Raw genomic sequence first — 15,272 nt, 5'->3', positions numbered from 1 at the left:
TGTACCAGGACCAGTATCACTGAGTGGCCACTGACAAAGCAATCCACACTCTGCATTCTCCTCTGGCACTCAATAACTCAGTCTAGTCCAGAATTAGGGTTCTGAACCAACAGGTTACTTAAAATGGAGTCTGTAAGTAAAAAGGACAAAGCCACAACAATAGCAAAAAATAAGCAGAGAGCAAAAATAATAGCAAACATTTACAGTAACTTATTTTTATTTTAGAATTCTCCACTCATATGAGGCTCTTCTTTCTCTTGTACACCTTCAGAGCTGGTTTAAATCCAGAGGTGGTCACTGCTGCCATTTATCTTTACTGCATGATTCTTCTCTTGTAGTCCTCTCGTGTTTTTTTTTCAGAACCATTGTCCTCTGTTGTTCTGCTTCTTCTCCAACTGCTCAACCCTTCTCTCCTTCTCCTTAGATCATACCTCAGAGCAAGTGCGGAAATCTCACCACATACTGTATTTGCTCCGTACGGCACTGTAGCTGGACTAGCCAAAGTCCTTGATCCCCTCACAGAAACAGTACAGCGGCCAGGGATTCTAAGCCAATGACTGTCACCCTGACTATGTGGTACAATAGCCAAGTAAGCAGAAGTTAAAGACTAAGAATTCAAACAGGGCTGGCATTTTATACCAATCCCAGTTCCCTTTCAAAATGGGTATTACCTCACTGGTCAACAGATCATTACTTTTCTGCTGGACACAATGGAGTATTAACAAGTGAAAGTACAATATCTTAGTAGAGCCACTTGAGGTCTATGCTGTCTACCTAAAGGAGACTCTTACAGGTCTCTACATATGTTTGGGGTTTGTGTATAAACCAAAATGGTCTTTGGGAGCCAGGGAGTCCAGTAGAAGTCCAGAGGTACCCAGTGTCCAAAAGAACTGAAGGAGGATGCCTGAGAAGTATATGAAAGAGAGAATGCAATCCCTGTTGTGTTGTTACACATGTTTTATGAGAAGCAGCCACTTTGTCTTTTATCATGTGTGCTGTTTAAAGAAACTTTTACTTGGTAAAGACTTCTGTTTTAAAATATCATTGTTTGGTCTGGTGACTCCTTGGACTGGCAGTAGTCTACCTTGAGCCCTGAACTGAAGAATTCCTTCTTCCCTCCATCAGAGAATTCATACCAAATTTTGCAAACAGCCCGTGAAACTTGAGCAAGGCCCTAATCCATAAAAAGTACCAAAAAAGAGGCTGCATACAAAAAAAAATAAAATAAATTTCTAGGAGCCATTATACTAACATATGATAAGCCTTACCACATGTGTTTTAAATCAGCCCATGTACAAAATATTTATCTTTGGAAAAATCTGTGGTAAATAGCTTTCACTATGGACAAATTTCTGCAGCCATGTATTCAAATGTATATCAAACCACATAAAGAGTTATGTAATTCACCACAGTTTATATTGTTATTTTCAAAACATTTCAAAACATCCCTCACAGCCCTACAAGATGGAATGAAGTTTATACCACAGAAGGAAATTGATTCACAGAGTTGACAAAGGCGGACAACCCCAAAGAGTGAGGGGTTGTTGTTTTTTTTCAAAATGATGTGACTAGTGTACAAAGCAAGAAGGATTTCAGTGTCATGTTGCTTTGCAATCGAATAAAGCAGCATTAAATGATATAGACAGAGAGGAGGAAATTTGAGACAGTTTTCAAAGGAATTTCTCTAGGTCACTAAGGGCTTCTTTTACAAAGCCGTGCTAGAGATTCCCGTGCAGCAAATGAGAGGAAACCCATAGGAATTGAATAGGTTTCCTCTTATTTGCTGCACCGAGAATCGAAGGCGTGGTTTTGTAAAAGAAGGCCCTAATTAGTTACCTGTGAAAACTACCCTCCACTCAGTGGCTAAATGTATGAGCACAGGTTTCAGAGCACATTAGGAAACTGGAAGACTGGGCATCCAAATGGCATAGACAAATGCAAAGTGATTGCATATTGGGAAGAATAATCCAATTCATAGTTATTTGATGCTAGGGTCCACTTTAGGAGTCAGCACGCAAGGAAAAGAACTAGGTGTCATTGTAGAGAATGAACTGAAATCTTCTGCCCAGTGTGTGGCAGCAGCCAAAAAAGCAAACAGGATGCTAGGAATTATTAGGAGAGGGATGCACAATAAGACCAAAAATATTATAATGCCTTTATATCGCTCCATGGTGCGACCTCACGTTGAGTATTGTGCTCAATTCTGGTTGCCGTATCTCAAAAAGGATATAGCAGAATTGGAAAAGGTTCAAAGAAGAGCGACCAAAATGATAGAGGGGATGGAACTGCTCCCATATGAGGAAAGCAGCAGAGACCTCTAGTTATGGCTCTTCAGCTTGGAAAAGAGACAGCAGAAGGGGGATATGATTGAGATCTACAAAATTCTGAGTGGTGTGAAATGGGTGAAGGTAAATCGATTTTTCATTCAAAAAATATAAAGACCAGGGGACACTCAATGAAATTGCATGGGGATAATTTTAAAACAAATAGCAGGAAATATTTTTTCACTCAAAGAATAATTGAGCTCTGGAACTCGTTGCCAGAGGATGTGGTAATGGTGATTAGCGTATCTGAGTTTTAAAAAGGTTTGGACAAATTCCTGGGGGAAAAGTCCATAGTCTGTTATTGAGATAGGCATGGGGGAAGCCACTGCTTGCCCTGGGATTGGTAGCATGGAATGGTGCTAATAATTGGGTCTCTGCCAGGTACATGTGGCCTGGCTTGGCCACTGCTGGAAGCAGGATATTGGGCTAGATGGACCATTGGTCTGACTCTGTATGGCTATTCTTATGTTCTTATGAAAAGGGATAAAAGTCCAAAAGTGATTAAAAAATGAACTGGAACTGCCTTCCCTCGGGGGGCTATCAGTGTCAATGCTGCCTTTTCCCTCAGTGATAAAACTAACATCACATGTTTAGATGTCTGGTGCATGCATGCAGCTCCTACAATTAACTTGTCTATGCAAAGATGTTTGGCACATATGAACCACCTTCACTCACAGGCTCCCACCTCATCCCACATATCATAGGTCCTTTTCTCCACTTTGAGGACAGGTTGGATACTGTAGCACCACCTCTGCTTTCACTCCACATACCTTTATAACACTAGTATGTGCCACATCTCTGCTAATGTTTGTTTAAGGTAAAAAGTGATGAAAGATGGCTCTTTAAAAAGACCTTGACATCTATGAGAAGTTTTAATTCTATTCCCAGCAGACAACAGCCACAGTCGTTCCTTCTCATTTTTCCAAATTTCCAAAAAATGAATTTGGGACTGGGGGGGGGGGGGGGGGGGGAAACACAAATCATTTTTATTGAATCTTATTCATAGAATGAAAAAACAAAACATTAGAGGCCCTTATGTCTTGCTCCACTGCAATTTTATTTATATATATATATATATATATATACATACCAGTCAAATAGCACTGCATACCTTCCAGCTGGTTCTTACTAACCTGGTTTCCTGAATTCATAAAAGAGCTTTGCACATCTTAACTAATACTAGTAACAGTAACATTTTTTTTTACAGTCAAACAGCTCACAGGCTAAGAGCTGATCACAGTTCCAGTGAAAGTGAATCATCGAGATGTATTATTTCTGACAACAGTCCAAGAAGCTGTTGGCCTGCACAGGAATTCCCAGTGTCCTTTGCTTCATTTCCAGGAAAAATGATTCCCAAGGCCCTGTATACAAAGCTGGCTTATATCAATAAACACAACAATTGATGTACTCAACGTTTTCTTTTAATCAGAATGCAGCAGCCATATAAAAGCTAAGCATTATGTCAAGTGCTGTAGGTCTCATAGTGCACCAGGATAGTGTTGTCAGAAGTCCAGAACTGTCCAACAATTTCCCTCCTGGCTAATGTGGCAGATACTATGCATAGTATCTGCCACATTAGCCAGGAGGGATATTGTTGGACAGTTCTGGACTTCTGACAATACTATCCTGGTGCATTATGGGACCTACAGCACTGATTTCAGGAACTATGAATATCACATGGGATTCCTAAAACTAGGTTGCATAGCAGCTAAGTCTTATGTGCAGCATTTGGGGTATTCAGAAAATTGTCTTTAGTCCTAGCTTTAACTATAAAAGTACCTTAGATATTTAGGGCCAAATTATATATATGGTGCCTGAAAATTCCGTGCAGAATAAATTTCCGCCTAAGCGTATTCTATAAGCGGCACCTCGATATAGGCACGGTATATAGAATACACTTAGTTGATATCACAGCGCTTAAAAATATGCACATCCTTTTGCACCAAGGGAAACATGGCATAAATACTGGCGTGTAGATTTAGGTGCAGAGGGCATATTCCATAACATTGCAAGTAAATTTTGGAACACCCACGAAACACCCATTTCCCCACCTCTTTTTGGCTGCATGCATTAGAATTTAGGCGCTCTGCGTTACAGAATACGTTTAGCGAGTTCTGCGTGTAAATTCTTATTGCCAGTTAGTGTTCATTATTGCTAATTAAGTGCTATTATCAACACTAATTGGCTTGTTAAGCCAAGTGTTAAGCCAAATAAGTTACATGCGTTTTATAGAATACACTTGGATTTCATAATAACATCAACTATTATAATTTCAATTTTATTCTTTATATGCATATACATATCAACTAACTAAACTGTATTTAGAAAGGGATATAGTACAGAGACAGCTTTAGTTGGGCTGACATCATTTCTCTTGCAGCAATTGTTTTATTGAACCTGTTCTCAGCCTTTGACACCATTGCTCGTGATCTTTTGCTTTGCCAATTGGTAAATATTGGCCTTAGAGATACAGTATTGGCCTGGTTTGATATCTGCTTTAAAAATCATTCTAATAACTATTGGTGAAGCTGTCAAGATCCTCTGTGTACTTGCTTCCGTCAGGGATTGTTTTGTTTAATATCTTTATCTTACAATGTATGTCTATGCAGATGACATACAAATGTGTATCCCATTGATCATACTTCTCTATTAGATATAGATTCTTTTTCTCGTAAGTTGGATCTTCTTGCTGCCTGGTTTACATCACAGGAACTGAAGTTAAACCCAGAGAAATCTTTGGGGGTTCTTTTTGCTAGCTTGGAGTTCCCACGTTGTCATCTTCATTGATGATTGTGGGGAGTGCTATACCTTTTCACCCAATGGTGAAAGTTTTGGGTGTCTTGTTGGATCAAAATCTGAATTTTAGATCTCAGATTTCCCAAGTGGTACAGTTTAGCATTTATAAACTTCGCATGATATATTCAGTTTGTGGTCTCGTTTTCCCATCAGCTCTTCGGGTTTTGATTCATTACCTTGTGATCAGTCAGCTCAACTATTGCAGTGCTTTATATAATGGCTTGCGCCATTCTGATCTTCAGTGCTTTCAGATAGTTCAAAATGTAGCCGTAAAGTTGCTGACTGGTTCCAAGAGGTATGAAGAATATTGGCTCCCCATCAATTCTCAAATCTCTTTCAATTCTCGGATCTCTTTCAAGATCCTGTATTTGATATACAGGGTCTAAATAGTGCAGCGCCCTTGGTTTCTTCTGGATTTGTTGGTTTCTTATAACCCACATGTTCGCTTCAGTCCTCTTCGCAGAACTTGGCTGTTCCATCTGTCTGGGAGATATCATTGCAATTCATTAGGTACAGATTGTTTGCAGGTTCTGGACCTAAGTTATGGAATTCATTGCCATTGTCAGTTCATCAGGAGTCAAATTTGTCATCTTTTAAAAGCCATCTGAAAGCTATTTTGTTTATTGCTGCCTTTGGGCTTTGATAATTGTCTCCTGTAAGTTTGTGCTGTTCTGGGGGGTGTCCTCGGAGGCCTTTGAAGTCTGCTGCATGGTGTATAGTGTATTTACAAATTTTATTACCTTTATGCTATTATTTCTTTCCATTGAAAATTGTGGGGTTTTTTCTAATTTCTGTTTTAATTGATATTATATTATTGTAATCTGCCTAGTACTTTATTATGTGGTGTATCAAATTTTAATAAACTTGAAGACATTATAGTTCGAATTAACAGTGAACATTTGACTAATGATATTCACAGTCCTTATCAGGATCAGTGGTGACACAAGACCCTGGCTTTTGTTCCCCCCAACCCTCGGACATGAACCATTTCCTTAAGCCCTATCCCATTTCATCCCCATCAGTTGGCAGGACAGTCCTTGGGTGGAGTTGCCACAATTATTGGCATTGACCTCGCAGCTGTGACAATTACTCCACCACCACCACCCCTGCTCTCACCACCATAATCCACCACATGACTAACTGTACTTCCTACCACCCTATACTCAGGTGGGTGGGTAACACCCTCCTCTCACCCAGGCTTCCACTGACACAATTCTTCCTGCCCAAACACCCTCTGTTAACACCAACTCACACGCTTGCTGATTGGAGCTTGCTCTTAGTCCTGGGCACCAATCAGCTTCTCTCCTCTCCTATCTCTGTCATGTGACTCCTGCCCCCTCCCTGATCTTTTGTTACTATTATTTTGTAACCCAGTTAACCCTTCTTGTTCCTTACCAGCCCTCCCCAACCCTCTTTCCCACCTTTCTTCCCTGTCAATGCACAGCTTGGCTATGTTATGGTGCCCCCAGTCCATGCCAGGGGGCATTTCTTAGTTTTAGGGGAAAACGTGAAATGCAGTAAGCAGGAAAGTGTACAGCGGACTGTAGGATGAAGAAGCTCTGCTGAGTGATTAATTCATCCTTCCTGTGAAATTATCATTCTGTGGGCTAACTGGTAGAAAAATGAGGGTAGAACGGGACTCCACAGCAAGAAACCCAAAGAAGTTGTGTTTTCTGTTACCAGGAAATATCTCCAAATGAAACTCACTCGTAAGCAATGTGGAGTATGATGTCAGTCTCCCAAATTTACTGCTAACACTAACCATAGTACTTGTATCTTACCAAAGAGAGCTTCCTTCTGGAGTTCAAAAGATGCAATATATAGGGACTTCCGGTGACGTCACTGTCCTCGATGGAAGCCTGATTTTGTAGCTCCCGAACAATCCAGCTAAAATAGCGAACTTTAGCAGTAAATACGAAGTATTTTGACTCTTTCCCGCTGATAGAACCTCGACCGAAAGGTAGGAAGGGAGCATGACGCAAAAATTAAAGAATTTAGAGGCGAAAAGCGCGATGCGCAGTAGCCAGCGTACATCTAAAACACCCTCGCGCCATGTCTCACCACACCTCGAGGAGGCCTCAGATTTTGAGTCGGAAAGATCGGAAGAAGACACAGGCAGTGTGAGGAAGTCACATTCTGCTCGTTTGCTAATGGATTTAAGAAAGGACTTAGCTCATATGAAAGCGGACATAGTAGAGCGCATTGATAATTTAAGAGGTGAACTTAAAGAAGTAGGTACCCGTATTGAAGATTTAGAAGTGCGGATGGATGAACACGTGGAAGTAGTACAACAAATGCATCAGCGTGAGGAAGGAATTACAACGCAGATGTCTGAATTACAATATAAGCTAGACGACATTGAAAATCGCAGTAGACGTAAAAATTTGCGATTTCGCGGGGTACCAGAAGGAGAGACCCAGGAAGAGGTCCTGAAAATTGTACAAGAGGTATGTGGACAACTCCTAGCGGCACAACCAGAGACGCCTTTACCAGAGGTTGAGAGGGCCCACAGAGCACTGGGTAAACCGCAAACTAACAGACCAAGAGACATTATTGTTCGGTTTTGGAAATTCTCTGAAAAAGAGCAATTACTTGCCTTGGCACGCCAGCAGAAAGAACTGATGTACAATGATACTTTGATAACAGTATATCAAGATCTATCAGCAAATACGTTGCAATGGCGCAGAGAGATGAAACCAATACTGGGCACTTTGAACAAACATAACATTAAATATCGATGGGCCTTCCCATTTGCCCTTTGCTTTGTTATAGCAGGCAAATCACACCGAGCACGCACTGTAGCAGATGCGAAACAACTTCTTCAACTGGCAGGCCTAATGGAGATGGAAGCTGAGGAGACAACAGCGGCCAACAAGGCGCGGGATAAAGTTCATCAATGGAAACAAGTCTTCAATAAAGCAAAGAAACCGCGAAAGACGACAACACGATCTGTGACATGATCTGGGACAATACTAAGGTTTTGTTATTCATGATAAGAGTGCACCCAGAGAAGTGAAAGGGAAGATGCACTTGTATTGAATTGGAGGGTCGTATTTTAGGGATGAAGGGAAGTCAGGGAATCGGGCTGGGAGAGAGGCTGTTGACCTTGTTGGGAGTTTAATGTGGGTAAGTGTGGGAAGTTTTCTTTTTTCTGTTTTCTGCATTTCCCACATGGAATACATTGTTGGGGTAGGGGAAGGGGAAGGTGGGTGGGGGGAGTTATTCTTCTTCTATGTCGATAAGAGGGAAAGATTCTATTATAGGTGCTGGTATATGCTGGTATATGCTGTCTCTACTTAAAGGAGTTAAATGTTATCAGATTTAAAAATAATTACCTGGAATGTTAAGGGTTTGAATTCTCCGAGAAAGAGACAGTTGATATACCAAGAGTTAGCCAGATTGCATCCACAGGTGGTAATGTTACAAGAAACACATTTGAAACGAGCGCATGAACATTTGTTTCACCCTGCCTCATATTCAAAAATTTACTTTGCCTCTGATATTGCAAATAGTAAGAAGCGAGGAGTGGCTATACTCTTTCATGATAGTATACCCATACAAGTTCAGCAAATTAAGAGAGACCCAGCAGGGAGATATCTTCTCATTCGGGGAACATTGGAATCTAAGGAATATACTTGGGGATCCATATATGGGCCAAATGCAAGCCAAACCTCCTTTTTAAAAACATTAAAGAGAAATATTAGACCTATAGTAGGAGGCCAACTCATATTGGGAGGTGATTTTAATGTTACCATGGACCCGAACTTAGATCGATCGGGATCTGTCTCCCGAGTGGATAGAACACTGGCGGGTCAGATGGCTACATGGGTGGAAGAGATGAGTCTCTTTGATACATGGAGGGATGGACACCCCCTGGACAGGGATTACTCATTCTACTCCTCAGTACATGCCACATACTCCCGTATAGATTTTCTCTTCCTAGATAAACTACTGGGGGGACAAGTGAAAGACACACAAATTGGAAATATCACTATTTCAGATCATGCTCCTTGTGAGGTACTACTGTCCTTCTCTGGGATAGCAGATGGACAGAAAAGGTGGACCTTTAATAACACTATGCTAAAAAATGAACACATCTGTGCAGATTATGTGAAACTGCTTAAAGAATATTTAAACTTTAATCTGGATTCAGGCCCTTCTATTGCTGTTGTCTGGGATGCTTTGAAAGCGGTATCACGTGGCCACTTTATGACAGTGGCGGGTCACCTTAAGCGACATCGGGAATCGCTGAAGCGGTACTGGAGGGGCAAGATTGAGGAGTTTGAGATTATCCATAAGCAAACAGGCTCATCTAGGATATATAGATCTCTTCAGGAAGCGAGGCTCCAATTAGACAAGCTGCTCCTTAGAGACCTTGATTTTATTAATGAGAAACTCCGTCTCCATGCATACAATGGAAGAAATAAAATTAATCGTCAACTGGCACTTCATTTACGTAAACTTAGGATGGACAGAAACATATTCCGGGTTAAAGATAAAAGGGGCACGACTCTTTCCACATCTCAGGCTATCGGGGAGCGATTTAGGGAATTTTATGCTGAATTATATACTAAAGATCCCTCTATACAAACTACTGCTATCCAGGCATACCTAGAGGAAATAAATCTTCCAGCTCTGCTCCCGGAGCATTGGAGCAAATTGGAGGCTCCGATAGAGGTTAAGGAGGTACTTAAAGCTATCAAGACTCTGAAGACAGGCAAATCTCCGGGGGTGGATGGATATACTGGAGAATATTACAAAACATTTGCTCCATATCTCGCACCTATATTGACAGAGGTTTTGAATTTTGTTAGGGAAGGAGGGAATTTGCCTCCAACCATGAAGGATGCATGGATAGCAGTTATTCCCAAACCCAATAAGGAGGTAACTGAATGTGCTTCATACCGTCCGATTTCTATATTAAATGTGGATGTACGAATCCTAGCTAAAGTAATGGCCACTAGGTTAGTAGATATTTTACCAACTCTAATACACTCTGATCAGGTAGGCTTTATAATGGGCAGACAAGCCTCTGATAATATTAGGAGGACGATGGATGTCATATACTTGGCGCAACAACAAAAGTCCTCATGCTGTTTGCTAAGTATAGACGCGGAGAAGGCCTTTGACCGGGTGCACTGGTCTTTTTTGCATTCGGTCTTACAAAAGTTTGGGTTTGGACCTATGTTTAGAGGGTTAATACAAGAATTATACACTGCACCTAGGGCATGCGTCAAGATTAATGGTAACTCTTCCCCCTTTTTTGAGTTATCTCGAGGAACTCGTCAGGGTTGCCCTCTTTCCCCCTTATTATTTGCTCTTGTACTGGAACCTTTAGCTCATAATATAAGATCCAATCCTGCAGTCCAAGGATTGAAGGTGGGGAGGTGGGAGTCAAAAATTGCTCTCTTTGCAGATGACATTCTGTTGACCTTAACCTCTCCCTTAACATCTCTACCAGCAGTATTTGCTGAGATTGAGTCATATAGCCAAGTATCAGGCTTTAAAATTAACTATGCAAAGACTGAGGCCATGGCAGTGGAAATGGAGGAAAGAGACTATCAGACCTGCTGTCAGACTTACCCGCTGACCTGGGTCAAGCAGGGATTGCGGTATTTGGGGGTGGTACTTACCTGTAAATTGAATGACATGAGTGCAGCCAATTATTTGCCCTTAATTAAGGAAATTAGGAGAGATTTAGATAGATGGGACCCATTACATCTCTCGTGGTTTGGGAGAGTGGCAACTGTGAAGATGAATATTCTCCCACGTCTGCTTTATCTATTTCAGTCTATACCACTTCCAATTAATAACCATATGCTTCACTTGCTTCAAACCAGAATAGAGCACTTTATATGGCAGGGTCGTAGGGCTCGTCTCCCTAGGTCCCTTTTATATGCAGCTAGGAAAAGTAAGGGTGGATTAGGGGTACCACACTTGGGGTTATATCACAGAGCTGCCCAAGCGAAAGCTGCGATCGAGTGGTTCCATGAGTCAGACCATAAGCTTTAGATTAGGATAGAGCAGTATATGATACAGAACCCACTAAGGTTGGGACAAATATTGTGGCTGACGCCTAGATATCGGTGTTTACCTCAACCCTTAAATCCGATCATTCAGTACACCTTTTCTTGTTGGGACAAATTAGAGAGAATGAAAGGATTCTATGAATCACGCCTAACACCCATAGCCTATAATGCAGCATTCCCTCCTGGATGCACATTGTCTCCTTTTATTAAATGGCGGAAAAATAGATTGATATGGTGGGGGCAGTTAATGAAAGATGAGCGCTTCATTACATTTGGGGAGTTGGCTAGTGAATATGACTTACCTCAGCAAGATCAATATGCATATAATCAGATCATTCATTTCCTTCAGACAGCAGGTTTGAAGCGCAAGCTAAGTGGGGAAGTTACATTTTTAGAGCAACTATGTGTAGAAACTGAAGAGTCCAAGGGACTGATCTCCAAGTTATACAGACATTTGAGGGACTCCCTGGGGGTTAGTTGTAGACACCGGGATAAGTGGGAAAGCGAATTGGGAGTGACATATACCCCTGAAGTGTGGCAACAGATGGAGCGAGCCTCAGTCCACAGCTCTCGAGCAGTCAATATCCAAGAAAATTGTACAAAAGTAATATATCGGTGGTACCTCACTCCGGCGAGGTTACGTCATATGTATCCTGGGACATCGAAATTATGCTGGAGAGGATGTGGGCAGATTGGCACAATGGGACACATTTGGTGGTCCTGTAGAAAAGTACAAGCCTTTTGGAAATCAGTACGAGGCAGGTTGCATGGATGGGTGGAGGGTACCATACCATGGGATCCGGCAGTGTTTTTATTTAATAAACCGATCAGGGGGCTCACTAATCAAGGGAGCCAGCTGGCAAAACACTGCTTCAATGCAGCTCGATTGCTGATAGCACGGATGTGGAAATAGAATGGATGTCTTTCAATACGGAGATGGTGCAATTTGGTGTGGTACATAAGTAGTATGGAAAAATTAATGGCTAAGGAGAATAAAACCCTAGCAAAATGGGAACAGATTTGGGCACCAGTGACCAAATCGTTAACGTAGACATGGATCTTGGAATCTTCTTTAGGGATGAGACATGGAGAAGAGGGGGGAGGGGGGTGGAGTTCTTTGGGGGCAATGGGGATATATAAAAGGTTTAAATGTTACAAGAAATGTTATTGCTTTTTATGAAAATTGCATTAGGAGTCTTTATGTACTATGCAAATTATTATGAGAGGAACCTGTATGATAAATGTCTGTAAAGTTTTGAGTTGTAATTTGTGGTTTCACTCAATAAAGATTCTTGTTAAAAATTAAAAAAAAAGATGTAATATATATAGGAACATAGCCAGGTGTTCTTTAAAGTTGTTTTTAATCAGGTCTGTGGAATCCAATATGATGGGAAATATTTCTATATCTTTCTGGCTCATTTTCGTGGTCTCTGACTGTAGTTTTTGGTACTTTAGGATCTTTTCTCTCTCCTCTCAATCACAGAATAATCACATGGCACTGAAACCTCTATTATCAGTGCCATTCTCCTTTGTTACTATGTCTTTTTTCTTTTGCATCAAGTTTTTATTGGTTGGAATGGGAATGTCCCAGGTGATTATGACCTTTTCATTCATCAGAATTATTTTAGGGTCATGAACCCCTAGTTTTCCAGTAAGGTTGTAATATTTCTGTGTATAAAGACTGCTATAAGCAAGGGGGGGTATGATTGAAGTCTATAAAATCCTGAGTGATGTAGAACGGGTAAAAGTGAATCAATTGTTTGCGCTTTCAAAAAGTATAAAGACTAGGGGACAGACACTCAATGGCATTATGTGGAAATACTTTTAAAATAATAGGAGGAAATATTTTTTCACTCAAATAATAGTTAAGTTCTAGAACTCATTGCTGGAAGATGTGGTAACAGCGATTAGCGTATCTGGGTTTAAAAATGATTTGGACAATTCCTGGAGGAAAGGTCCATAGTATGTTATTGATATGGACATGGGGGAAGCCAACATTTGCTTTGGGATTGGTAGCATGAAATGTTGCTACTAACTGGGTTTCTGCCAGGTACTTGTGACCTGGATTGGCCACTGTTGGAAACAGGATACTGGCTTCTCCCCAACTCCACCCAAGGACTGTCCTGGCACTAACCACATAAAGCCACACCAGTCAGAAGGGATATTCAATTTCTCCTCCCTGCTTAAACCCTTCTCAGTATCTATCCTAGTATGTTTATTTTAGTAGTAGTGCAAAAAGATAAAATTGTAGTTATCACTGGCAAGCATTACTCTGGCAGTCTTCAATATTTGATTTGTCAGTAGGGCACTGCGAGGTAAAATTCTTATAATTTCAGGTAAGTCATTTGAGCACCTGTATTTTGTCGCCTATCTGGCAAAAAGAAACCAGGAGCACCGTGTGATGCTGAGCATTTATTTATTTTATTATAAAATATGTGTGAAAAATAATCCTTCAAAATGGTTCACCCATGAAAATAAAAACAATAAGGTAACATAAATCTCCATACCTCCAACAAAGCAATTGTGAAATTAAAAATGGTTAATAACAGGGATTTCCTCTGCTTGTTATTCCCATAGAGACCCCTGGAAAAACCTGATGGCCTGGATGTTTCTGACCAGAGCAAGGAGCATCCTCAGCACCTGTGTGAAAAGTGCAAAGTCTTGGGCTACTACTGCCGTCGTGTGCAATAAACTGATGCAGGAATGATCTCCTTCCATCAACACTCTGCCTCTGCCCCCCAAGCCTTGTAAGATTCCTGGGCAGTGTGCCAGTGACAGCAGCAATAGAATCTCAAATCTTGCCAATGTTACCTGTCTATCAACTAATAATATCCCTTACAATTACTAGAATGTAACACTCTTTGTACAACATAAAATACCTATTATAGTATTACAGTCTTTGGAAAGGGTTACCAATAGTGTTAACAATGGAATCACTGCCGTGGTTTCTGTTGATGATTTGTTTACACGGTTTCTAGGTCCTAGTCTGGTAAAAATGAAATGAAGTGCTGGGGGATGTTTTCAGAAATAGGCCCAAGTGTGTATTTTTATTATTATTCACTAGACCGAAAGTACACAAAGTTTACTGTGAATAATGGGGATGCTGAAGGAATGAAATTCTCCCCAATCCCCGACATAAAGACTAGTCCGTTTTACTATTTATAATCTTATTTTGAAAGCCACTTTCTGAATATTTTTGTTGTATTTTTGTTTTCTCTTGTGCTGAGCTGTTCATGTATAATGTGTGTAGAAATTGTAGCTAAAAAGGGGAGTCCATGTGGGCAGGTTTTTTTTCCTGTTCCGTAAAATCTCAAGTCTAGATTTAGGAGAAATGCGGTTAGTTGTGCCTTGTTGTCCCATCCCGGAAGTAAATAACCTTCAAACAGAAGCTTTTTGTAGAAAGGCATCATAATCATGGTAAAGAGAGATATTTTGAAATAAGGGTCTTTGAAATGTGTTATGTTTTTAAAGAGACGCTAACAAACAGAACCACAGGTCACAGATTTTCACTAAATGTTGCTGTGAGCTTCATTGTTTCATTCTGTTTATCTACATCTTTCTGCCAACAGGTATATGATTTTTTTTCTCTGTTCTTTTTCTCTCTACCTCTCACTGAAAGTTATACAAGGTGAGCTGGGAAATGAATGCTATAAAACCTTTCATGACTTTACTGAGGCCAGCAATGAATGTCCATGTAGCAATCAACTATACGCCAGGTTCCAATACAAAGCATTTCAACCAAATCAGAGATCTATGACAGAAATATTCTCTTTTTGTAGTAAAGAGGAAGGGTGGGAGCATCCACTTTTTATTCTTCAAATGTTTTCTAGGGCTTCTTGGTGTCAGGCATTCTGTATTTCAGTGGTCAGACAAGACAGCAGTAAGCTCTTCCTGATAATTCCCTGCCCAAAAAGGACTCACAGATCACAAAGCAAAAGTTTTGTGGAACATAGAATAAAAGAGGAATTTCATGTTTTAAAATTGCTTTCAAAATAATTTCGTATAAACTGGCATGCAACATTCGTTTAAAAATATATATATTATGATGGTTTCTAGTTATGTAAATTATAAACTGACAGGTTGGTTTTGCACATATTGACCACTTCTGTAGAAAAGTGGATTT

General features: G+C 40.5%; 1 protein-coding gene across 1 annotated transcript in view; it reads left to right on the top strand.

Annotated features, from left to right (window-relative positions):
* Window positions 1–14,849, top strand: part of ZCCHC24 (zinc finger CCHC-type containing 24) — a 303,396-nt gene extending 288,547 nt beyond the window's left edge. The window contains exon 4 of the mRNA XM_030203242.1: window positions 13,727–14,849. Within this exon, the coding sequence (XP_030059102.1) occupies window positions 13,727–13,840 (114 nt within the window). The 3' untranslated portion in view covers window positions 13,841–14,849. The remainder of the gene's footprint in view (window positions 1–13,726) is intronic.
* Window positions 14,850–15,272: the final 423 nt, after the last annotated feature.

The sequence above is a fragment of the Microcaecilia unicolor genome, chromosome 5 (assembly GCF_901765095.1).
Source record: "Microcaecilia unicolor chromosome 5, aMicUni1.1, whole genome shotgun sequence".
In the NCBI taxonomy this organism is placed as follows: domain Eukaryota; kingdom Metazoa; phylum Chordata; class Amphibia; order Gymnophiona; family Siphonopidae; genus Microcaecilia; species Microcaecilia unicolor.
The sequence above is the reverse complement of the archived record's forward strand: the minus strand, read 5'-3'. Positions and strand labels throughout refer to the sequence as shown.